The sequence below is a fragment of the Onychostruthus taczanowskii genome, unplaced genomic scaffold (genome assembly GCF_017590055.1).
Source record: "Onychostruthus taczanowskii isolate IOZ18803 unplaced genomic scaffold, ASM1759005v1 scaffold50, whole genome shotgun sequence".
Taxonomy (NCBI): domain Eukaryota; kingdom Metazoa; phylum Chordata; class Aves; order Passeriformes; family Passeridae; genus Onychostruthus; species Onychostruthus taczanowskii.
Window position 1 is genome coordinate 6,125,596 of NW_024502569.1, and position 24,008 is coordinate 6,149,603.

A 24,008-nucleotide genomic window follows, 5' to 3' on the forward strand; every position below is an offset into this window, starting at 1 on the left:
ATGTAAAATGCCTTACTAACATGCATGAAATAGGAAAATTACTGAAGTGTCACTTCACTGTAGTACCTAAACCACATTTCTTGCTGCACTCAGTAATGCTACAGAGGTAACAATATCAAGACAATTGTCACTTTCCACAATGCAGGGAAAAGGGGTTGGTTGGTTTGTTTTAAGTTACAGCAGTGCTGGCAGCATGAATAGGTATGGATGCCCTCCATATGTGACAGTTTTCTGTGCTGGGATGAAGACCTTTTTTGTCAAGAGCTTTCAAAGACAAAGTGGGTAATACATTGAATGCCAGATCTAGATGCAAAGAAGTCTTTTAAAACAAATGAAAATGCCCACAGTTCTCTACTGTCGTGAAGAGCTTTGTTTCCACGTGAGGGAGGTTAAAAATATGGAGATCTGAAGGAAAAAATAGGCTTATCCCCATATCCTGTGCTGGCAAGAAAATTGATTCTCTGCTGCTTACATAAGCTGTGCTGCAAAAATATTTTATGATTAATTTACTATTTCTGTCTTCCAAAGCAGTAGTTCTGTTCTGTTCATTAATGGCCAGTGCTGAGCCCATGACTTTCTGTTCAGCCACAGTGAAATGTTGTGGCAGGTGAAGACTGAGCAGGTTCTAGGTAAAACAGCAATTTCTTATTCAGCTCACTGCTGATACAACTTCTGGCTCTGGAGAACATGAGGAGAGCCTGCTGTTGGGTTAAATAATCTGATGGGCAACCTCCTATGAGTGGGATTCTAGGGGAGTCACTGGGTGGCAGAGAGACAACACTATGCACATGACTTTTACAAACATCAGACTTTATAAAGAAAGAATGAGAAAAATGGGTGAGCTTTTTGTCTTGGGGCAGTGAGATCATGAGAGATGTCAGAAAAGCATGTTGTGCCTACACATGAGAAACAGGAAAGTGGGAAGTTTTTATGATCAAAGGGAAATAAATAGTGAATTAAATTTTTCCCCTCTGCTTTAGTGAGACCCCACCTGGAATACTGCTTCCAGCTCTGGCGTCCCCAGCACAAGGACATTGCCCTGTCGGAATAAGTGCCAGGGATGGACACCAGGATGATTAGAGGCAGGGAATACCTCTCACATGAGGGAAGGTTAAGAGGATCGGGATTGTTCAGTCTGGAAAACAGAAGGATTTGGGGTGATCTAACTGTGGTCTTCCAGTACCTTAAATGAGCCTACAAAAACGATTGAGAGAAACTTTTTACGTGGGTGTATAGTGGCAGGATGAGGGGGAATGACTTCAAACTGAAAGCAGGTATGTTTAGATGAGGAATTATAAAGAAATTCTTTACTGTGGCAGTTGTGAGGCGCTGGAACAGGTTGCCCAGAGAAGGTGTGGATCATCCCTGACAGTGTTCAAAGCCAGGTTGGATTGAAGCAGCCTGGGATAGCGGAAGGTGTTCCTGCCCATGGCAGTGCAGTTGAAACTAGATGCTCTTTAAGGTCCCTTGCAACCCAAACCATTCTATGATTTTATGAAGTTAAACAAGGAAGGTATTTTAAAACTTGCGATCTTTTGAAAGCATCTAAGAATCGGCTCGACTTCCGTTTGTATGCAAGAAAGAGAGCTTGTTCCAGCCTGCTAATGCTGAATAGAAATGGAAAGCCAGGACAGGAGCGCCAGATGTAGAAAACCAGTTTGGGGCGCTGGGCTGCGGTGCAAGGCAGAAGCTGGCGGCTCCTGAGCACTTGCCATCTGCCTCGAGGGATGCCTGTGCTCTCCGAGTCTGGCAGGCGGGGTGCCTGAGGTGTCTGGCCCAGCTCAGCTGCCGGGCCTGTCCCGTCCCACCTCCCGGCCCGCACGCCACTCCCGGCGCGCTCGGGGCCGGCAGCGCCGCCTGGCCTCAACGCGTCCAGCAGGGAGCGCGCGCGGCGTCCCGGCCAGGGTGGCGGGGCCGAGGCGGCGGGGAGCCCCCTCACCGCCCCCTCACCGCCGCGTCACCGCCCGACCCCGCTGCACCCCGCGGACCATGGCGGCCGAGGCTCGGACGGGCTGGCTGGGGTCACCCCGTGCCCCCCATGGGGACTCTGTGTGGCTGCAGAGTTCCCTCGGAGCGATACACGGGGGAGGGGACAGCAGGAAAGGTCCCGGCCTTCTCCCGGAGCCGTGCGTGTCCCCTCAGGCACGCGTGGGGGCACCGGCGATCCCGAGCCCTGCCTGCGCGCCCTCAGTGGCACACAGCATATTTTCCTTGTGCTGGAAGTAGCCCCCAGGCCTCCTGAGTTGACTTTGTTAATCCACTGCAGTTTCTGCGGTTTTGGTAATCCTCGGAGTGCTTCTCTTCTATGAACTTTCCGTGTGACATTGTGAAATTCCGGCTTTTGAGGTATCAGGGCACAAGTCCCGATATTTAGTAGCTTTCCAGTCTATCAGATCAGGACTTCTCTACCTCCAGGCAGGTGCTTGCAGCCCCTTGCAGGTGACTTTCATTCGGCTTGCACACCACGGGCCAACATTTCTCGGTGTGTGCTACAAACACCTTGGATGATGAGCTGCTTGTCTCAAAGACTGACTTGGGCAGCTTGGAAAAAACGCAGACAACTAGATTTAACTCCATTTCATGCTCTCTGTCTTTTGATCAAGGTTACTCTTAGAATAAGATCTTTTCTGAAGTTGCACATGTGCTTTTTCTATTCTTAGTAAAAGATCTAACGGGCTAACACTGTCCTCTTCTTCCTCCTTCCCAGAGAAGAACAGCATGGCTTTCCAGATGTATTTCTATTCCTTGGCCTTTTAGCAATCCTTCCTAATGTTTTCTTATCACCTGTTCTCCACATGGGCATAACAACAGATGAAATAAATGTACTGAGGACCAAAGACTGGTAATTTTTCCATAGTGTTTCTTTTAACTTTGTGTATTTTTTTCTCTGTTTCAGAATTTGGCTATATAAAAATGGACTTTTCATACGTGACCGCCATATTGTTAAATACATTCAACATTCTTGTGTGGACAAGGCCTTGGAGTCTCCTGTGCTGCTCTTTGTGGCAGCAGCTCTTGTCTCTCTTAATTTAGTTTTTGTTTTCTTTGGAGAGCTTTCACTCTGTAGTGATGACATTTGCCTGAGCAGTGCATCAGCTAATAAGAGAGAGATTGAGCTGTGCACAGGGGAAGGGACTGAGGAGTCTGCAGGGACCACCACCCCCTTCATCCTGCCTGCTGCACTGCAGGCCACGTTTCTCACCCCATTTTTCCTGGTTTGTGGGTAGATCTGGCTCTTTAGGGACCAGTAGCATTCACATTTGCCATTTTACCCTAGGAACACAGCCCTGCCTGTTCCTGTTGCACTCTGTCTGAGGGAGCTTGCCTCCCTTTCTGGTGTTTTCCTTCAGGTGAACTTTGACTTCACCATGAGAGTCATTTTCTAAACCTTACGCAGTGTTCTTGAGCTGTTCTTGGATATCTGTTTTCCCCCTTTGTGGCTTCCAGAGAGTGTCCATGTGAGGATGGAGCATGGTCTGCATGTGGAGGGACCCAGGGCAAGCAGGGATTGGTCAGCTGCAGCCTCAGGGGCCTTGGGAATTAAGGGTGCAAAGATTCCCTGAGTGCCAGAGGCACTGTGGGCTTCTGTGCTTCTTCCCATCCTCCTGCAGAACTTTCAGGGTTGCTTCTGGACTTGAGAGCAGTGAACTTAATGGAAGAGACAATGAAGGGATTTCAAACAGTAGAACTGTCTCCCTTGAAGGAATTTACAAGTCTTGTACACATAAACTCACTTTAAGGGTTTTCTGATGTCGTTCTGAAGCATGAGAATGTCTTCATGCTAATAACCTGAGTCAGTGTATACATTCAGAAAATTATATTGAATTTTGGAGGCATTTTTAATAGCTGTATGTAATATTTCTACCATATGTTCTGAGTTACCTCTCCTTGCAAAACCTCACAGTTAATTACTTCTTGGTTCCTAACGCTCTAATTTACAAACCAAAAGGAAGAGTTTAAAAAATCAACTAAAAATTATTAATAGATAAAAGATGTCTATGGCAGTATGCTTTTTTTATCTTCTGAAACAATGGCAGATTCTTCATCAGCAACTTTATCTGTGAGGGTTTTGATTCATGGACTTGGATTTAGTCTTTGCAAAGCTCAGTATGGGCTCACTGAACAGAAAATAAAAAAATTTCAACTTTTGACTTAAAAACTGAAGCTTTCCTCCCATTTCCATTTCTTAGAGTCAAAGCCTGGTTGTGTTCTTGCTTAGGGGGTAATAGCAAACCAGATTACTGTATGTATCATTCAGATAATAAAAAAAATGTTCTGAGTAAGGATTGATTGTAAATTTCTACCATGTCCTAACAAAAATAAGTTGTTGTATAGGACCTAAAATGGTCATAGTGTTGTGTGTTGTTAGAACATTGTGGCTAGAAACTGTGTTATCTGTCGGGACATACAATCATTTCTATAATATTTAAAATAATACGAAATTTAATAATGTAAATAGTCTTAAAGCATTTGTGTTTTCTTCAATGAAAAACTAGGGGGGAAATAATGATTTTGGTTTTACTAAGTAGCTTGACTCCGGAATTCTCTTGTGTGAGGCTGATGCCGTAGATGGATCTTTGGGCTGTGAGCAATTCCCTGTTTGGCCCTTCTTCCCCTGAGAAGCCAGCAAGTCAGTAAATGATACTCTGGAAAAGCCACGTTCTGCAGATAAGAGCTTTCCTTAGGAAAAAACTTACTGAGGAATTGGCACAGTTATCTCACAGTGCCAGGGGAAGGTACCATTTTGTACCATTTTTCCAGCAAGCAGGAAAAAGCTGTTTTAGGAAACTTCATCTTGAAAGCTTTTTAGAGCAGAAGGAAGGGTGGAAGGGGAGGAGGCTGCCAGTGCAGGAGCTCTCCTTGTAATTCAGGGAATGAGGAGAAGAGCCATGAACAGCTCCACTTGAAATGACTCAAAATGTTCACTCTGTTCAGGTTGCCAGCGGCTCTCGGTGACTTTTGCATAATGCAGGCGTATCCTTGTCTGTATCTCCAGGGTCTGTTAAAGGCATTGCTCGTGTGCTGATCCTTAGGCTGGATGCAGGGAAAATGGGTTTCTTGAGAGAAGAATCTTTCTCAGTTTTCTCCAGTTCTTTTCACTTGCTGATTCCTTTCTGGCACCTCCGTTCCACGAGGTGGCACCGTTCCCGGGGAGAGGCTGCTCTGCTGCCTGGGGTCAGAGGGCTCAGGGATGCTGCCTGGCAGCACGCACTTCAGGAGCTTTCTGAAAATGCCTGTACTTTTCCACTGGTACATACAGTGTCTTTTTGGAGCTTCTTGATTGCTTTTTTTTTTTTCCCCTTGTAGGTTTGTGGCATTTAGAGGAATCTTTTTGTGGCATGGAAGTTAAAACCGGGTGATGCCGAGCTAGAATGCTAGTTTACTTCATTTGGAGTCAAAATTGTGTGGTTTTTGAACATGGGAAGGAATGACCAATAGCTATCATTATTTCTAGGAAGGAAGGGAATAATTTCTATAGGTTTTTCCAGATCCACAGGAAACCAAGAACTGTAATGTCAACTTCCCTGTAAGAACACAAGCCAAATCCATGTTGTTCAGAAAGGGAACTGTGTTGTTGCTCTTCCTGAATTCTCTGTGGAGACTTGTTATTTCCATCTGGCCTCACTGATTTAAGAGTGCTTAAGTAGAGGGAATAAGTTTTCTTTAGTTAGGAGGTTTTCCTAGTTAGCTGCATTCTTGGTGGAAGTTGTTTTACCTCACAAGATTATGCTGTTTTAAAAAACATTCACAATTGAAAAGGGTTAATTTAATTAATTTCCTTTTTCTTGTTGACATCTAAGAAAATGGATGATAATGATGACGACATTCCCCAGCTTTCATCCCATACATTGGCTGCCCTCCAGGAGTTCTATTTGGAACAGCAGCAGAGAGAGGGCATGAAGACCTCCCAGGGGTTTAATCAATATTCCATTGGCTCAATAGAAGAAGACTGGGTAAGAAACTATGAATTTCAGTAAGTGAAGCACAGATAGAGGAGTAGCCCTGACCAAGTTTCTTTTGTGGCTGGATAATGAAATGAAATGAAATGAAATGAAATGAAATGAAATGAAATGAAAGAGGGGAACACTCAAGATGTTGCTATTAATGGATGGCAACACTGTAGGGAGATTTGCTTTAGTATTAAATCTGGATATAGTTGTTTGCTCCACATTTGCATGCGGGGTACAAACTGAAAGTACCTGGAGAGGGAATAAAGCTGCTAACAGAAGCATCTGTCCCTTCTGGAAATTTTAACTCCAGCCTGGCATGTGATACTAGTGAAGACTTCCCTGAGTCTGAGACAGACATAGTGTAACAAGACCAAGTGATCTTTCCTTTCACTTTTTTTTTTTTTTTTTTTTTTTTTTTTTTGGGGGGGGGGGGGTGTGTTTTTTTTTTTTTTTTTGTGTGTGTTTTATTTCTTTTATTTTTGTGGATGGCTGTTTTGCTGCTTGTTTTCATTTGTGACAGACTGATTTCTGATTTGTCTCTGGGTTTTTTTGGTCTTCCTCTTTCTGATCGTTCTGATTTAGTTTTCTTATCCTTTTCTTTCTTCCTATACTGTCACTTTTCAAGGGCCTTTTTCCTTGTCTGCTGAAGGAACTCAATTTAAGAACAGATAAATAATGTGCATCTGCACATTGGCTTTGAAATACCTTGTGAGTGGTTTGGATTTCTTGGTTTTCCTGATACTGCAGTTCATGCTTTGGAAACACGGAGTGTAAGGTACCTGCTGCATATCACTAGATTACAGAAGCAGGAAGACTGTCAGGAAAACAGTCACCTTCCCAGCTTTACAGGTTGTGAACTGAGAAGTTGTTGTGGATTGTGGTTTTCTTCAGTTCTGACTCACCACATGTAACTTGATGTTGTTTGTAATTGTGCGTTATCTTTCTCAGCAACTGAGCCAGTTTTGGTACAGTGATGAAACCGCATCGTGCCTGGCTAAGGAAGCAGCTCTGGCAGCTGGAAAAGGTGGCAGGTAGGTTTAATAATTTTGTTGTAGATTTAACATGTCTCCTCTGCAAATATTTTGTTTCTGCTCTGTAGACAAGAGCTTGCAGTTTTAATTCATTACTCATTGTACTTCAGTTTTGTTCAACTGAGGTACTGCAGAACTGCTTTGATGTTATTTAGTTAATAGTTTATACTGGTGTTCCTCTTTGTCATTTCATTGAATGTTGTAGCCTGTGCCTTGTAAAACTTTACTATAAATCTTTTACATTTTTTGAGAAATACAAAGTGCTTCAGAGCACAATATTGACTTGTAATTATTTTCTTAGTTTTTATATTATGTTTGTGGAGAACAGATGGAAGAAACTTGGTTTTCTTCCTACTTCTATAAACAGTAATTTTTCATTTTTGAGTGTACTTCCTTGCTTTTCTGAAACAAGACTTTCTCTGTAGTTAAGCTTAACATCTTTGTGTAGCATGGGGTTGAACAGGTAACTTCATACTTAAAACTTTGTTACTAAGGTAGTTAATTGCTGGAATGGAGTAAGAATACTTTACATTTTTGGGACTAATGTTTAAAATGTTTTCCCAAAGCCTCTCTGAGGACTGCTGTAGAGTTTTGTTGCTGTTGTTTGCCTTTTAAAATTACAATTTTAAGTTATTGTGTGTTTTTTTCAGGATAGCATGCATTAGTGCACCGAGTGTGTACCAGAAACTGAAAGAACAGGATGATGAGGATTTTTCTGTGTGTATACTGGAATATGACAGAAGGTTTTCTGTGTATGGAGAAGAGTTTATCTTCTATGATTACAACCACCCTTTGGACTTGCCTGAAAATCTCCTGCCACACAGTTTTGATATCGTAATAGCAGATCCACCCTATCTGTCTGAGGAATGTCTTCAAAAGACTGCAGAGACCATCAAATACCTAACAAAAGGAAAGATTCTGCTTTGCACAGGTATAACTAATAAAAATATTAGGTCCCCCTTAAGTAGCTTTTTTCTCTCTTTCTAATGACAAACTTACATGAGACAAATACTAACTCAATAATGCTGAATTATCATCAATTTCAGGAGGAATATGTATCCTAATCTTTTTATTTGAGTACTTGAGTTCAACCTTTATTTTAAACAGAAGTGGGTTTTAATAGTTCAAGTCAGTACTTTTTTCCTATGGTATTGTGAATTCTACTAAATTTTTGAGGAATTATAAGATCATCCAGCAAAATTCCAGAAATATATTTTTTCTTGTAGAAGCCACTCTCTATAGTTGCAATGATTGAAATCTGGGAATGGCAAACATAGGTGCAAGTTTTGTTTATGTCTTAGGCACTGAAATACAGCAGGAGGAATTAAAAAGCAGTGATAAAAACAAAACCCAGATAACTAGATATCTGTTCTTGTGGGTCCTTCTTTAGGAAGGTGCACTTGCTGTTTTGATAAGTGATGTGTGTCTACCCAAGTCATGGCTTTTCTTAAACTGTATTGTTATTACTGTATTGTTATCTGAAGAGATCCAGGAAACCTTTCCAAAAAGCAAAGGTCAAAACCCCTCTGTATGTACAATTTGAGGGAAGGCAACCAAGCAGGCAAAATAAAGAAAAATTAAAAGAAAGTGGCCTGCTCCTTGGTTTAAGTGCACATGGCAGTCACACACAAGGGTGGTTCTCAGAAGCTTTTCCCTAGAATGGATAAGTGGTCCTTCAGTTTACTGCTCAAAGCAGGGATTTCTCGCTGTGTAGCTGCAAACATCACTCCGTGGTTTATGTAAGTGAAAGAGTAGATGTAATCTGTTTGCATTTCCCACGGCTCCCTACCATTTAACTTCCTTGGAATGTAGCAAGAAGACTGAGTTCAAGTTTGGTTTGTGTAAAAACAGCACTGATACCCTCTACTTTTTTGTATGAAATTTCTTGGGTATTCATTTCTTTGGGATGTCTTCCATTCTTCTAGATTTACTTTAAGTTTCCCAACAGATTCTGTTGTTAAGGAAGGCTGAGAGTGTAGTAGCTTTAAGCCTGCCTTTATTAAAAAAAACCAGGCTCTCTAAGTATGTATTTGGGAGGAGCTGTTTAAAAAGTTCAAACATTCTGTTACTGTTTTTTTCTTATTGAATACCAATTATTTTTGCTGCAGGTGCAGTCATGGAGGAACAGGCAGCAAAGCATCTTGGTGTGAAGATGTGCAAGTTTATTCCAAAACACTCACGAAATTTAGCCAATGAATTTCGATGCTATGTGAACTATGCTTCTGGACTGGACTGATTCTCCTGCGGTCATCTGCAAATCTACAACTTTTTCAGTCAAGCTTCTTCTGTTTACTGCCAGTTATGCCACATTTCTCAGGGCTGAAATGGTCAGCTCTGAGTACTGTTTTCTGGGATGGCTGGAATCAACATGGTGTGATAGCCTCTCTCTTTTAAATGAGTAAGCATTTGCATTTACTGTGTTTTATATTAGGTAAATGCAGACCAAGCAATGCAGGTGCTGGATAATGGAAACATCTTTGTTAGAGTTTCATATTAACTGGTAGCTTTTACATTTGAGGACACATCAGTGACCTCTTTGAAGTGATTGTAGCTTATAACAACATGGCATCAGAATCGTCATTGCCAAAGAACGTGATACTTCTGTAGTAATGTGACCCATACATGTCCCTTAAATCTTGAATCATAATGGCTCTGATTAAATATAATGCTTGCTTTTTAATAATTTCAATATCAAACTTAAGAGGATCTACAGATGTGTAAAGTTACAAGAATGGTTATGATTTTTTTTTCCAGTTGTCTGGTTTTGTCTTTTTCTCCTGTTCCACAGACAGCAGCAGAGCAGTAGAATAGAAGCATCTTAAAAATCATTGAATCTTACAAGGCCACTGAGGAATAACATTGATAAACTCCCACTGTTTCAAATAGAAAAATGTTAGATTTTGTATTCAAGGTTTGGACTATATTGCAGTCAAAAGAGATGTTACATTGGAAAAGATTTGCTTTGCATAAGTAGAGATTTTTGATAGCTGAGAATTTTAAAGCCAGTTTTGACTAACCTTTTGACTACACTATTGAAGTATTTTTGGGTGGAAATTGGTTCATAAATTTCAAGGCACTCAACACTTTTACAATCTCTAAAAACATTCTACAAAGCACAAGCACTTGTCTTTGTATGTCGTACTGTGTAAAGGTTAACAGAAATGCTGCATCTACAAAATGAATCACATAAAATCAAGTACTAAATTTATTGTGTGGTGGGAATAAGCCTAATTAAGCTTGTGAGACGAGACTTTTTATAAGGCAGTGATAATACTCATGTTTCTGCTGTTTGGATGCAGATTTTCCCATCTGGTGGAGTAAACAGCTGAGCAGGAATAATATAGATGGATTCTAATCCTCTCCCAGTGCTCAGAGAATGGTGTTGTCTGAGCTGAGCACAACAGTGGTTCATAAATACCCCCCCAAGCCACTGTAGCTCTCCTCCCTATTTTCCAAAAGATCTGTTTGCTTCCTGAGGCAAACCCTTCTCACATTTTATACCTGTAGCTTCCTCCCTACATGTAGTGTTCCTGGGTTCCATGGTAACAGCTTCCTCTTTCACACGCCTTGGTTTCCGTCAGGCTGGTCTCAGGTGTTGTAAAAACAAGGGAAGTGCAGCGAGGAAGCGCTCGCAGGGAGAACAGGCACCGGCCTCTGCTTTCTGCTGAGTGAGCCCAGGGCCCATACAGTCTTGCCTTTCAAACCAGATGCCATCCTTGCTGCTGAGCCAGAATTCCCCTGAAAATGACTGTCCACAGGTGAAATGCACCTGGGTTTAGTTGTTTTCTGGGAGGTTACATCATCACTTTCATGTGGCCGGTTTGAAAATAAAGCAAACCAGAATGGTAACTGCGTAGCTCTTGGCACTAACCTGTACTTTAAACTGGTTTTTTACCTCAGTGTCTTGCACTCCAAGCACATGGAGACAATGAACTAACTCATGAAACTTCATTTTTAACTGCGTGGAGGCTTCAGGTGGGACATGTATGATTGCCAGAAGGGATGATGCTGTTCCCCTGCCACCCACCTAAATTAGAATGTGCTGTTCAAATCAAAGCCTCACCTATTTTGCTGCTTTGTTCGCTTCACTTTGGTAAATTTGTATTATTGGGTGTTCCATAGCAGAGTTAAAAGTCAACTTCATTAACTTCATCGGAGATATTTCTTAAAAAGATAAAAGTGCACCATTCAGTTGTACCAAGAAGTTCACTTCCAAGAAAATCACTGCTGCTTCTCACATGTAGGTCAGACTGCTTTGAAAAGGGGCTTTGTGAAGAAGCATAGTTACGGAACTGAGGGTAATGAAAATCTGTGCAGATCCACTCAACAGAGCAGCCCATTGTCCACCAGCTTCCCTCTTAAAAGCCTGGGGAGTGCAGGCAGCTGCCCAAGCAGAGCTTGACTAGTGGCATTTACAGCCTCCATCAGTGATGGGCGGTAAACTATTTTTGTCTAACTTGATTCCAAGGAAGTAGCTGTTTCTGAGAAGGGTACAAGTCACAAAAATCCGTAGTGAGTTTGTGTTTTGTGCCAGCGTGGTAACTTTAAGAAATAGTATGTGACAGCAAAACCCTCATTTCTTCTGTAACAGGATAGTGAATAAAAATGTCAGTGTCAAGTAGTGACTGACTCCCGGGGGTGTCTCATGGATGGACTTGCTGTTGGAACTGACTGTGGTGAAGTGCCAGCACCATGCTCCTTTTCCACTGGCATTTATGACTGCACAGTCATATGTGCTACAGCCTCTTTAACAAGCCCAGTCCAGGCAGTTATGGCTGTTCCCTCATCCCAGCAGGATTAATGGGTGTTTATACTTTCTGAGCACATCACAGCCTTTTCCCCTTTTCCTCCTGCTGCTTTCATGTTCATGTTCCCCCATGCAATTCCATGTTTATGTGTAGCTGTAGATCTTCACCTTTTCAGACAGACACCTTCAGGTCATGACTGGCAAGTAAACCCAAACTAGCATCTCAGGCTTTCCTCGGCCTTCCTGAATGATAGGAATTTTCCAAACTACCTTAAGCGATACGACAGACAAGAAAATAATCTCATTACCAAGGATATTGTTCTGTGTTTTGTGGCTCCTAATGTATTCCAGGGACAACCTTGTTGAAGGAAAAGATTTTCCTGGCACAACAAAAAATTTTTTCAAATCAGCTGCAGCTGCCAGATACTTCTAGCTTTGAATTGTTTGCATTTATTGGGCCTGGAGTTGGTTCAGTGAGGCATTTCATGTCTTCCTTCTGTCAACAGTTTGTGAAGCCTTGAAGCAACTCCAAAGAACACTCCCTCCCCCATGCAAATTAAAGGCAAGGCTGTGGCAGCTGTAACCAGAGGGCTGGAAGCTGGAAAATGTCACACCACATTTGAAGTGAAACTGATATAAATCCATGATGTGATGACCTCGTTGAAAAAAAAACAATTCCAAACAAATGCATACTACATTTAACACTCAACCTTTCCCACATGAGTAATGTGGAGAGACAGGATATGTGGAAGGATATTTTGAAGGCCAGCAAGTGTTTGTGTATCTAATAGCTCTTGATGTTAAGTATTAACAAACAGTTGCTCACTAACAAAATATCAAACAGTTGCTCGTGCTAAAACATAAACAGCTTTTAAGAGACACCTAACTGGAAAGCTGGATCAGGAAGCAAATTGGCTCAGCTAAAAGTCTGTCATAGAGGAAAAGGAGGATTAAGAAGGGAAAATGGGCTTCTGAACAGAATAGCATAAAGATGCCTGAACCATGGGGAGGTTGCTGCCCTTGTTGCAGTGTGACGAGAAGGAGTCACCAGCACAAGCGCTCCATTGATCCATGGAAGTTTTGCAGTTCTCAAGTGCTTTCAATCATCCCATTTCTGAAGCTTTCTATGAGCTAAAGCATCTACTTTTCTGGAGTGGAGAAACTGATTATGTTCCATTTACAAGATTTTAGCTTGCACCTCACAGGAATTCCCTGAATATGCTCTAGTTACTTGAAAACCTCAAAATGACCCATAATTTATGTCTGGAGGACAAGAGAGTTGCAAAAAAAAAAAAAAAGATTTTTTTTTTCTCCGCATCATGCAAATATATATCCATGTGCTTTAATAATTAATTTGTTGCGGACAAATTTGTATAACAAAAGTGTGTGGGCAGACAATGAGTTCTGCTGGAGGGCAGTGTTTGGCCAGACTTAGCTGATAGCCCCTCTGGATATCTACTAAATGTCAGGTGCTGCATGGTTGGACATTTTGTTTGTTGTTGGGGGTCATTTTATTGCCTGTTAGGGTGAAGACTTTGCTTTCTATGCCCTGGAGTCTGAAGGGTCAACTTCACACTGCCGTAAGTGTATATGTGGAGAAAACCTCACAATCTAATGGTGAAACCAGAAGGGATCAAGCTACTGAAACATCACCTAGTGCAGTGTTTCTCCAGTTTTGTAGGTCAGCCTCCTTTTTGAGTCCCTCTGATTACCATTTCCTTCTGCTCAGAGGGTGAGAAGTTCCTCCACATTAGGAGGAAGGAAAAGAGGTTGTAAGTGCTGCAAGTGTTTTCATTCTCTGGGGAAAAGGTAACTACCCATAATTGCTGGCAGCAGCCAGGGAATTAGCTGTTCTCTGAGTAGTATAAACATTTTATGACCATCTCTGAGCTCACCTTTGAGAATCTCCTTGAGATAGAAGCATCACAATCGGAGGAAACACACGTCTAAAGACAAGGAGAATTGAGGAAAAGCATCTGCACAAAAAAACACAGCTACAACCTTCAATCTGACATTGTGATGGGAATCTTTATTAGTTTCTGGAGTTCTTAAAGTTATTTTAGGCTTTGTAAGAGGTTTCACAGATTGCACTGGAAAAATACTGTTATGCTAGACTGAGTCAGAGACAGCACAATCAATAATGATGCACCAAGACATGGAGTTGTCATGACTTTCATTCTGTCTTCAACTTGTTAATTGTGATTAACTCATAGTCTTTCCGTTCTTCATCCAACAACACTCCAAAGAAGAGTGTGTTTATGTAGTGTAGGGGCTTTCTCTGCTATGAATTAAGGCAAATTTCAAGATTCATTATGTAGATACATTGCTGCATATGATGTTTATTCTGTAAAGATATTGCAGTCATGATCCTCTATCTGTAAAAGTGATTCTCTGCTGTGCATTCAGAGGTTTATCCGTTTGGTGAGTGTGGCCCTCTGAGGAATTCTGTTTGTGCAAGACATGCCTGGTCGTTGCTGATTCTCATTCACTAGGCTGAGTCAACTTTAGTCTCTTGTTCTGGAAATGCAAGTTTTTGTGTATGCAGGGTTTCTGGTGAGGCCTGCCATCAAGTTCCATCAGCAGCAGGCTGCACAGATGGAAGGCTGCCCGGTCAGCTTTTGCAGGTGATGATCGTCTGTTACATGCAGCATAAGGAGAAATGAGTAACAGTAATTGTCAAAATCAGGTGGATTTAACAAGTTTGGATTGACTGGGACTCAACTCGATGACCTCTTGTAGGACCTGGAAGTTAAGACCTAGCCTGCTTACTCACCTGCAGTGCACCTGAGGTGAAGCTGATCCTTGGTACTTACTTTTTAATGGGGAATCTCCTCTCCTAAAATGAGAAAGGTTTTGGCCTTTCAGCTGCATGGAACACAGTTTTTTATCACAAGGAAATTAAGTAGTCAGTGATGGATGAAATCAAATACAGAATTCTTGGGACCCAAACTGTTTTTCCTAATTGCTATTTTCTGTGTAATTAGACATAGTCCACATCAAGAAAGTCTGCTGCATTTTTACAATATTCTATTATGTTTTTTCTCAACACCTTTGTACCCTTAGCAATTTGGCAAGTTTAAAAATAGCAAGCACATAGAATATTGCTTCATGAATGACTCCAACTCAGCAAAAGTTTCCTTGCTGTAGTGTATAAATTAGCCAAAGAGGTAACAGCTCAGAGGCAAAGCTTGGAGCTTGTGCAGTATAAAGGGAGGCTCTCCCAGCCTGAGAAATTATCCTTTTAATTGCTGATTTGTCACATGTACGGCAGTTGTGTGATTTTTCTACGAGTGTACTTAAAAGTAGAATATAAGAGATTCCTCAAAAATATCTACAACCCATAGCCTGCTATAGTAATAGCTACCATGTCTTACAGTTTCATCATCTTCTAAAATTTACTGTGAATAAGCAAAGATAAAATGTTCCGCTCTAAGGAAAAAAAAAAAAGGCTACTTTGGAGTTTGCAATAATGAACTAAACAAGTTTACACAAGCTAAAGAAATTGAATTAATTGCCATCTCTAATGATCTGAGTGACTGGACTTTCCATTTTATATCTGAAATATCTGCAAGCAGAAAAAGAGGGTGAGTGAGTGTGTTTGCTGCTGCAGTGCAGTTTCCTGAGGTGGTGAGGTGATGATATGAGGCCAGTGCCAAAACATGACTTTTAATACATTCTTCATTCCGATGAGGGCTTGTTCTGGCCCACCAGCAACTTCACTTCTTGCTTATCTATGCTGGAATTGATGCTCTCTGCCTCCTTTTCCTGCTCGGGGACGCAGGTGCAGCCCACGGGGATGGTGATGTAGTCCTCGGTGTAGACGTAGCGGCCCCCGGCGCAGGCGGGCGTGCGGCGCAGGATGACGGTGGGCATGAACACCGGGGTGCTGCGGAAGTGCAAGCTCTCCTCGCCAAAGATCCCCATCAGGCAGCCTTTGCACAGGCAGTAGGCTTCGGGAATGTACTTAGGGTATCTCGTGGGATCATAGGAGATCCTAGAGGGAAGCAAATATAGATTAATTCCAGGTGTTTTCATCTTGAATTATATAATCTTACATGTTATTATAATTATTCTATCATTACAATAATGATATCATGCTTTTGTTGTCTTCACCAGGAAAAATAGCTGTAGCTGTTGCTGTCTGGCTTCTAATTCGTAAAGTGTAAAGAAAAAAACATGAACAGGTTACAGAACTGATCAGGTCCTGCAGTGCACAGGGAAGTATGAAGTGTCTGGCTTTCTGAATTATGGGATTCAAAGGTTTAAAGAGAATGAGTTTTGCATTTTGGACCAAATGGTTAAACAGAGCATTAAAAAGGGTACTTGGGCATTTCTAAACTTATCTGCCTGAGTTCTTCAAAAACTGGTACAAATCCTTGTTAACATTATTATTGTTAAAGCCATGACAAGATGTTTTAAAATTTAGCAATTTAAATAGAATTGAATTGTACAATTATTTCTGCAATAGGTTTTTCTTCCTAGTAGATTTGGGGTCATAAATGTGCCTTCCCCTTGAAAACAGAGCTCTATATCGCTTTTTCTAATTCATGTCTACTTGTATCTTCCTCTAACCATAGAAGAGCAACATTTTCATGTCCACCCTGAGATAAACTGGATGAGGCATCCACAGCTTCTCTAGGCAGTGTCTCGCCACCCTCACTTCTCAATTCTTCCCAGTATCTGATCTAAACCTGCCATCTTCCAGTTTAAAGCCATTATTCCTTGTCCTATCACTCCATGCCCTTGTGAAGAGTCCTTCTCCAGCTCTCTTATAGGCCCCCTTGAGATACTGAAAGGTTCAGCCTGTCTTTATACGAGAGGTTCTCCATCCCTTTGAGTGTTTTCATGGCCTTCTCTGGACTCACTCTAACAGGTCCACATCCTTCTTGAGTTGTGGTCCCAGAGCTGGATGCAGTCCTCCAGGTGGGATCTCTTAATAGATCTTAAAGTGATCTTAAATCTTAATAGATTTAAAGCAATTTCTAAATTGTGTTGCTCAGGGTTGGCAGTACTTCTTGGGCATCAAAGTGTTCACCTTTTACCTCTTCAGGCTGTCTCTGAGACAAGAAGAGGTTTCAGGTTTGGAAGAGGCAGAACCCTAAGTCTGCCTCAAGCTGTGACTGCAGTCACTGCTAGTCAACAAAATCTGTCCTTGTGAGAACAGGCAGCCTGGCTGTCCCTCTCACACCCACCCCTGGGTTGACACTGATGTTTTTCTGGTCACAGGATTGATCAAGGAACTCATTCAGCTGAGGAGTAACTCCATCAAAAGCTGGGGCTTGGTCTGTCAGCTGTCTTGCCACACGTACACAGAGCTCTGCACCAACCAGCCAGAGTGAACAAGCAGCTTAGGCAGGACAGAAGGGAGCTGCCTTTTAAAGGAAATCTGGAATCACAGCTTTTGCCAAACACAAACTTGGTTATCCTGTCATCAGGGAAAATAACTTTTAAATTAATTTATATAGATATAAAATAATTTATTTTCCTCACAAAAAAAATCTGACCAGTTCTCTAATAACCAGACACCTGCGATGTTGCAGATATTTTTTGCAGTGCTTCTCTGTCCCATTTATACTCGGTTTCTTTCCCCAGGAAATACCTTCATGTTACAGGATCTCACACCAGTGTGGAATAAAATGTCTAGTAGCCAGCAGAAGGGAATAAAGGGGAACACAGGCCTTTCTACTGTGATACATTCCCATTTCAAACTCAAGTGTGAGTAATTTCAGTGGTGGATTGTTAAACACACCATGTGTCAAGTTATTGGTATTTCCTCTACTGTATTATCTCTAGCACCTGGTTTATGATGTTACTGGAAAGCATGAACATGCTTCTGCATGCAAACATATAAAGAGGTTTCACTGATAACAGGAGAACACTGTCACTGGAATCATGGTCTACAACCACCTTTCTCCTCCAAATTCCCAAGTGGAAAAAGTCAGGTATTAATGGGGTGGGTATTTTGAAATATGATGTGGTTGTGGCATGGTTTTCTACTTTCCAAGGGAAAAAATCTCTTATATTAATAAGTTCAATGTTAATACATCATGTCAGGACTGGAAGGAATCAGAGAGAATCTAAACTTAATGATGGATTCAAAATATGGATGTGGTTTTGTATCCAGACCAGAACTTCAAGGCTGAAGCCTCTAAGTAATGCCTCCTGAAATTAATACCTTAACTCAAATGTCACAAAAATTTGGAGCCATATACAAGGTTCTGCATCTTCAGCTCAAACCTGTTCAGAAAAGCTGTATAAATAAAACCTGATTTGTGTCTTTCTAGGCAACCCAGACCTGCTTGGGTAGGAGCCACTAAGAAGCACCAACCACTACAAGTCATGTTTTAACATCTCCTGGAAGAGGGTAAACATTTTTGATCAGATTAATTAACCAGTTAAAAATGCATCTTCCAAGTTCCTGTTATGTCATTCCTCTCACCCAAGAGATGGATAGAGCTGGGAAGAGTGCTGGAGAACCAGAGAAGTGCAACTTTCCCTTGGTTGTCAAGTGTCCCCTGCAGCCTTGTGTCACTTGCTGTGGCCATTGCTGCAAACCAGACAGCCCAGACCCTTTGCTGAGGATTTCTGTGTCCTGCGAACTCAGGTCACCACCGTGGAAGGCTGAGTCTGCCCCGCCAGCACTGCTGGCTCACAAGTGACAGGAGCAGTGAGCTCTGCCGGGCTGCTCTGCTCCCGTCTGCTGGAACAAGCAGCAGGTTTGTGCTGAACTGGAACTGCTAATGAAGTGTGACTCGGCTGCTTTTCCTTATGACCCTACCAGTGCTTCGGGAGCTCCCAGTGAAAAACAAACTTCCTGCCATTTACCTACTAAGCCTGGAAACTCAAGAGAAAACGGTCAGAAGTAAAATTCTTGGAGAGACTTAATCTGCCTTCTCCTGTACTGCTACTTTTGTTAAGTAGTATTTTTAATAATATTGTCACTTTGTAATTTCCAAGCTTCTGATTCCAGAGGGTCAGATGCTGCGCTGGGGCAGGGAGCCGACTCTTCAGAAAATCACTGTTAGCACTGGGCTAACAGCTGGATGTTATCAAAAGTCTAATAAGCAGATCATCATCCCCTTCCTTCACACTCTGAAATACTTACAGGATTAAGAGCTAACAGCTTTTTCCCTCCCTTGCCAAGACATTTATTTCCCTGTAGCAGGTGTTCTTTTGTTCATGTAATGCTTTATTTTATCTACAGGCAGCAACAGAGGTATTACTCCTATAGGTAGCAGAGTGCCTGCACAGAAGTAGCCCAGTGCTAACTGATTTTCTGAAGAGTTGTACAAATGTGCTCAACCAAAAAGATGGCAGCTCTGCATCCCCTTGCATTCTTTCCCTTGGCTGCATCTTTGGGACATGCACACCATGCTACATGGTAATGTTAAATCCTGGAAAATGCCTTGGATAAGCTTCTAGAAAATCACTGGAGTATTGCTTGAAGGAAAACCCTCCTGTATGACTTTGTCCAAACACACTGCAGACAAGCTTGGCTTTTACCAGTGAAAAATGACTTGCCTGTATTACTTTTATTAAGAATTTATGTAAATGAGCACTAAACCAATGATGCTTTTTGGATGCTGATTTTTGGAAAACAGAAAAAACAAGCTGGGCAATGTTTGAGAGAGGGACTGGCTAACTTGGCTAACATCATCAGAGCAACACTGACAATCAAAGTTAAATCTCTGTAAATTAACCATTAGCAGATGCAGGATTAGTCCCCAGAGGCAGAAACAAAAGCCACAGGATTTGGAAATTCAGAAACCTGAATGACTTCTTGAATACACATAGAGAAATTTTTGCTAAACTCACATAGAAGTGTGTTTGTAAACTGGTAATGATTGTTATTGTAGCCTTAAGACATCAGAAAATAAAAATAAAGCTGATACATAGAGCTGGTTAATGAATGTCATCTGTGGTCTGCAGCACCGTGAATGGAATCACAAATCAGCACTACCTGTAAAAGTGCTGCTGACTTCAGCAGAATCAGATTTTTGAACATTTGCTGTGAGCTTTATGATCAGACCCCCACAAAAGTTTAGGCAGACATTTAGAATTAATACTTTGATGATTCACCTAATGATTCACCATGATTGTGGCTTCTGTAAATGTTAACAAGAGCGCCCATCCTGTGCTGTCAGCAGGGTCTGCAGGTCCACCCATATCATTAATTCTTGTTAAGCAGCTCTGACCCGTGGCAGTAGCCAAGTGGCCCATGCCAGAACCTCCTTGTACAAGCAGCCTTTCTGGATGCCACTGACTGTCCATGTAATACTGCTAAAAAGGACAAGCAACCCCTGGATAGATGTCACAAGCTGGCACACAGTCAGCCTGATGATTTCACGGAAGTACGATTTCATGGCAGAACTTCTGCTGCTGGCTCTATTTTTTTAAAAAAGCTGGGTAATTTGTAGCCCAACTTCCTGAACTGCTGAGCAAATCCAGTGTGCTCAACTGACTTCAGGGAACTCTGCTGTCTCTTTATAGCTCTGCAGAGCAAAGAGCGATTGACATGATTAAACTCTGTGCCCTGAGTTATATACTGATCTCCTGTGGCCACCAGGATGGAATTTCAGTATCAGACACATGAACAAGTATTTTTCCCCTAACTTTTGCCTTAAATACCACCTGTTGGTTGCTGCTAGCATCAGGGTTGGGAACCAGATGGATCTGAGGTGCAATCCATGTATCTCTAGCTTGCAGTAAGCCAAAAGTGATGCAAATCTTTATTTTTGTATAACCAAATTAAAAGACCAAGTAATGGAAAATAAATAGCAAGCACAGAGCAAAGACAAGCAAAGAAGCCACACGAGGATTATTTGAGCTTTGAGCCAGTCAAACCTAATTCTCTCACACTTAAACAGAATGACAGGCTTGGGATACACATGATGCACAGTTCTCTAAGTAATATATTTGATTCTTTCTCATAAATGCTGATATGAAAAAATTCCAGTTGACTTGGACTAAACAGTCATGTGAACAGAAGAATTACAAGAAGCAGTGTTAAACAGCTGGGAGCAGGTGCCTGGGGAGATATTCAGGGGAAGGTAAGTAGAGCCAGACTTAATATCTTTATTATTAATGACCTGGAATAGGGAGTATAAACAGTATGTTAATGAATTCTGCAGATGGTAACAATGGGAAATGCTGCAACGCCAGTGAAGACAGCATGAGGTATCTCAAGCATTAAAATGCATGTCAAAAAGGAAAAAGAGCCTTTATGCACAGAGCAGGAATGAACTGCACTGTAAGTCTTTAGGTGCAGAAAAGAAGCCGGAGAGCAGGATGTCTGTGAGACACTGGAACGGGACAGGCACCTTGATGCAAATTTCAAGCAGTCAAATTCAGCCTTTGAGCAGTTTCCTATCAGGATGTACAAGAGGGGTGTGCCTACAGTGAATTTATTTATGAGCATTCACCACTAGAACAACTTTGGTGATTCAGAAGGCAGTTCAGGAGACAGCAATGAATCTGTGAAAGGGAGCAATTTATGAGGGAAAATAATTAAATGCAAATAGGCTTGTCAAGAAAGTGCTGTATGGAAGAGAGCTCTGTGCAGCTTTTCAGATTAACACTCCAGCCATGGAGAAGAAATTGTTGGGATTGTATAAGTGAAATTGGTTAACCATTGACAAAGCATAATGGGACATTACTTGCAGTCTTTAATGGAGAGCTGTGTGTGCCTCTCAAAGACATGGAGTAACTCTAATAGGATTAAGGAGCTTCCAGGGTACCAAGGTGAAGACCACAGAACAAAACAAATATTCATATCTAGCTTCAAAATCTGTGAGATAGCAGGTGGTAATAGCTAATGCACTTTAGCAGTCTTATATTTCACACTTTAATTACACATCTTGAGGTATCTGTTTCTGTCTCATTGCAGTAAAAATGCAGAGAAACATTTTCCCCTCTAAATATAATTTTAGATTTTGCTTTTAATGGTGTAATACTTCTTCCCTGCTATCTCTTAAAATTCCTAGCTTGGAGATGTCATCAAGTTACTTGTATGTGAATGGTTAGTGGTCTGTCTGAAAACACTTGGATCAAAAGTACAGTGGATTTACTTTTGTAAGCCAAGCCCCAAAAAGCAGCTGGTTCTCCATTAAAAAGTAAGCCTATACAGAGCTCCAACTGCAAATAGATACCTGCCCAATGAGACATCAGGACAAAGGTATTGTTTTCAAACCAGAGGAACAATTTTCTGATAGCACTTGTAATTTGCAAAACCACTGTAAAAAATACCTGAGCCCAATGGTAGGTGTTTTGCTCATGATATTTGCTTTGTGCACTCTTAGGTAGCTTAAAAATCCTCAGTTTTCTTAGAGAAAATGTACTGCTAAAAATATTTTGCTTATGAAAGGCTTACTGAGCAAATAAACCATCTTTCTCTCAGTAGGATTACTTCTTACACTAAAAGCGAGTAAAGCCCATGCCATAAAATAAATATTTATTGGAGAGCCTAACAAGGAGATAACTGTTTGCTGAATACACAGGAACTGCATCAAAGTATATACCAGGGATAATATATAAAAAATAGCAAGAAAGTCAGTTCCTTTTAAGTTTGCACGTTTTAGCTTCCTGTTGTCTGCAGTCCTTTACAGAAAACTGTAAACAGAACTCAGTCTTGTTCAAAGCACCAGAAGGCTTCACAGTCTTCTGGGAATGTGATCACACACTGGGTTTAGTGTACTAGATCACTGGTTTCCAAGTTTTCCACAGCTTCCTATAGAAATGCAGGCCCTTGTTTTGCTTATTAACCAGCCTCACAACAAACTTACTTAGTTGTTTTTATGCCCCCTAAAAATAGTCTGTCAGCCCGTTTCCACCTCAGGGGAAGGAGGTTTGCAAAGCATAGGTTGAAAACACAGGTGTAGAATACTGCTGCACTCATCCCTTGCCTGCCCTCCTACAGCAAAGGGGACATCGAGCCCTTGGGAGTGTTTGGTGGGTGGCAGGAACACAGACTGTACCCTGAACTATTTTAGAAACAGCGGAGGGTCTGGAGTCACATTTTGGGGAAAGCGTCTGAGCCCCTCTGTGGCTGCTGCAGAGTCAAGAGGTGCCTCTTTGGTGGTGTTCCTTTGCTGAGGGTCTTGTGATTGTCACATATGACAATTTGCCCAAGTGGCTTTTTGAGGGTGGTCTGTGCTCCCGGGTGGGTGTGGATGTGGGTGTGAGCTCCATCTCACTGCTTGCTCCACCTCACTCATTTCTCTTTTTGCCCATTAGACATATTCCTCACACAAGCAGTTTATACATAATTACCTTATACCGCCTACTTAGACGTGTCTTTAGCACCTTTCCTGGCTGCTGCCCGGTGCCGCGGCCGCCCTTCCCCTCCCGAGCCGCCCCGGGCACGGCGCGCAAAGCCGGCGGAGCCCGGCGCTGCCGGTGCCGCACGGGGACCCCGCCTCGGCTCCCTCAGCCCGCCGGGCCCCTGAGGCGGCCGCACCTCCCTTCCCCGGCGCCCGGAGTCACCTGTATGCCCAGGGCGAAGCGCTGCGCAGGTTGACGGGGAGCCGGACCCTCTTGTCGGCGGGCGGCCGTGCCCCGGCGGGGCAGCTGGCGTTGTGCTGGCGGCCCGGCGGCTCGGGCTGCAGGGTGTGGTGGAAGGCGCTGAGCATGCCCGCCGCCAGCCGCCCGTACAGCTGCTCCAGCAGCTCCTCGGGCCGCTCGCCGCAGCTCCGGGTCCGCGCCGGCCGCTGCTTGGGCGCCCTGGCGGCCTCCGGGCGGAGCGGGAGCAGCGCGGCGCAGAGCAGCGCCAGCAGCGCCGCCAGCGCCGCCCGCACCTGCAACGACGCCGCCGTCAGCGGGGATGGGGACACCGGGACACCGCGCCCGCCCGCCCGCCGCCGCCCGCGCCCCGCAGCCCCCGGCCCGCAGCCCCTTACCCTGCCTCGCTGCATGGCGCCCGGGTTGCTTCTCCTCCAGGGAGCCCGGGAGAGCGGCGGGCTGCGGCGCCGCGCCGTGCCACTGGCTCTCCCGGCGGAGGAGCTGTTGGAAAAGTGCCCCGCGCCTCACTGCATCTCCCCTGGCCTCGCCTGCCAGGAACATGTTCGGCGGCGCTCACGGCGGCGAGCGCCGGGCGCGGGCCGGTCCCGCATCCCAGCGCTGCCCGCGGCCCCGGGGACACCCCCCGGGCACGGACGGATCCGGGCCCCGGCCCCGCCGCGGCCACCCCGCCGAGCCACCGGCCCGGCGCGCCCCGCAAGCCCGGGGCTGCCGTCGGGAGCCCCGCTCTCCCACCCACCGCACCGGCGGCACGGGCAGGAGCCG

The 24,008-nt window shown here is 43.3% G+C and overlaps 2 protein-coding genes across 5 annotated transcripts; one reads left to right on the forward strand and one right to left on the reverse strand.

Annotated features, from left to right (window-relative positions):
- The first annotated feature begins 1,969 nt into the window (after nucleotides 1–1,969).
- EEF1AKMT1 (EEF1A lysine methyltransferase 1) lies at nucleotides 1,970–19,602 on the forward strand. Of its 4 annotated transcripts, none has more exons than XR_005953489.1 (6): nucleotides 2,409–2,842; nucleotides 5,802–5,954; nucleotides 6,900–6,982; nucleotides 7,633–7,913; nucleotides 9,091–9,380; nucleotides 18,014–19,602. XR_005953489.1 is itself a non-coding variant. In XM_041416070.1 (5 exons), the coding sequence occupies exons 2-5, from the start codon at nucleotides 5,805–5,807 to the stop codon at nucleotides 9,216–9,218; spliced, it is 642 nt and encodes a 213-aa protein (XP_041272004.1). In that variant the 5' UTR covers nucleotides 1,970–2,346; nucleotides 5,802–5,804; the 3' UTR covers nucleotides 9,219–11,613. The 4 variants fall into 4 exon arrangements, 2 of the variants coding, with proteins under 2 accessions (XP_041272004.1, XP_041272003.1); XR_005953490.1 differs by lacking the exon at nucleotides 18,014–19,602 and adding an exon at nucleotides 17,322–17,390; XM_041416070.1 differs by lacking the exons at nucleotides 2,409–2,842; nucleotides 18,014–19,602 and adding an exon at nucleotides 1,970–2,346 and having other exon boundaries at nucleotides 9,091–11,613.
- On the reverse strand, nucleotides 13,488–23,676 carry IL17D (interleukin 17D). Its single transcript, XM_041416071.1, has 3 exons — nucleotides 23,624–23,676; nucleotides 23,211–23,521; nucleotides 13,488–15,723 (listed from the first exon to the last, which is right to left on the reverse strand). The coding sequence occupies exons 1-3, from the start codon at nucleotides 23,636–23,638 to the stop codon at nucleotides 15,408–15,410; spliced, it is 642 nt and encodes a 213-aa protein (XP_041272005.1). The 5' UTR covers nucleotides 23,639–23,676; the 3' UTR covers nucleotides 13,488–15,407.
- Between the last annotated feature and the right edge of the window lie 332 nt (nucleotides 23,677–24,008).

Excerpts from the sequence above, each read along its gene's own strand:
- EEF1AKMT1 (XM_041416070.1), top strand. The coding sequence starts at position 5,805 with ATGGATGATAATGATGACGACATTCCCCAGCTTTCATCCCATACATTG. Across the intron at positions 6,983-7,632 it reads GCAGCTGGAAAAGGTGGCAG|GATAGCATGCATTAGTGCAC; the intron begins GTAGGTTTAATA and ends TGTTTTTTTCAG. Across the intron at positions 7,914-9,090 it reads AAAGATTCTGCTTTGCACAG|GTGCAGTCATGGAGGAACAG; the intron begins GTATAACTAATA and ends TTTTTGCTGCAG.
- IL17D (XM_041416071.1), bottom strand. Across the intron at positions 15,724-23,210 it reads GCTTCGCCCTGGGCATACAG|GATCTCCTATGATCCCACGA; the intron begins GTGACTCCGGGC and ends GCTTCCCTCTAG.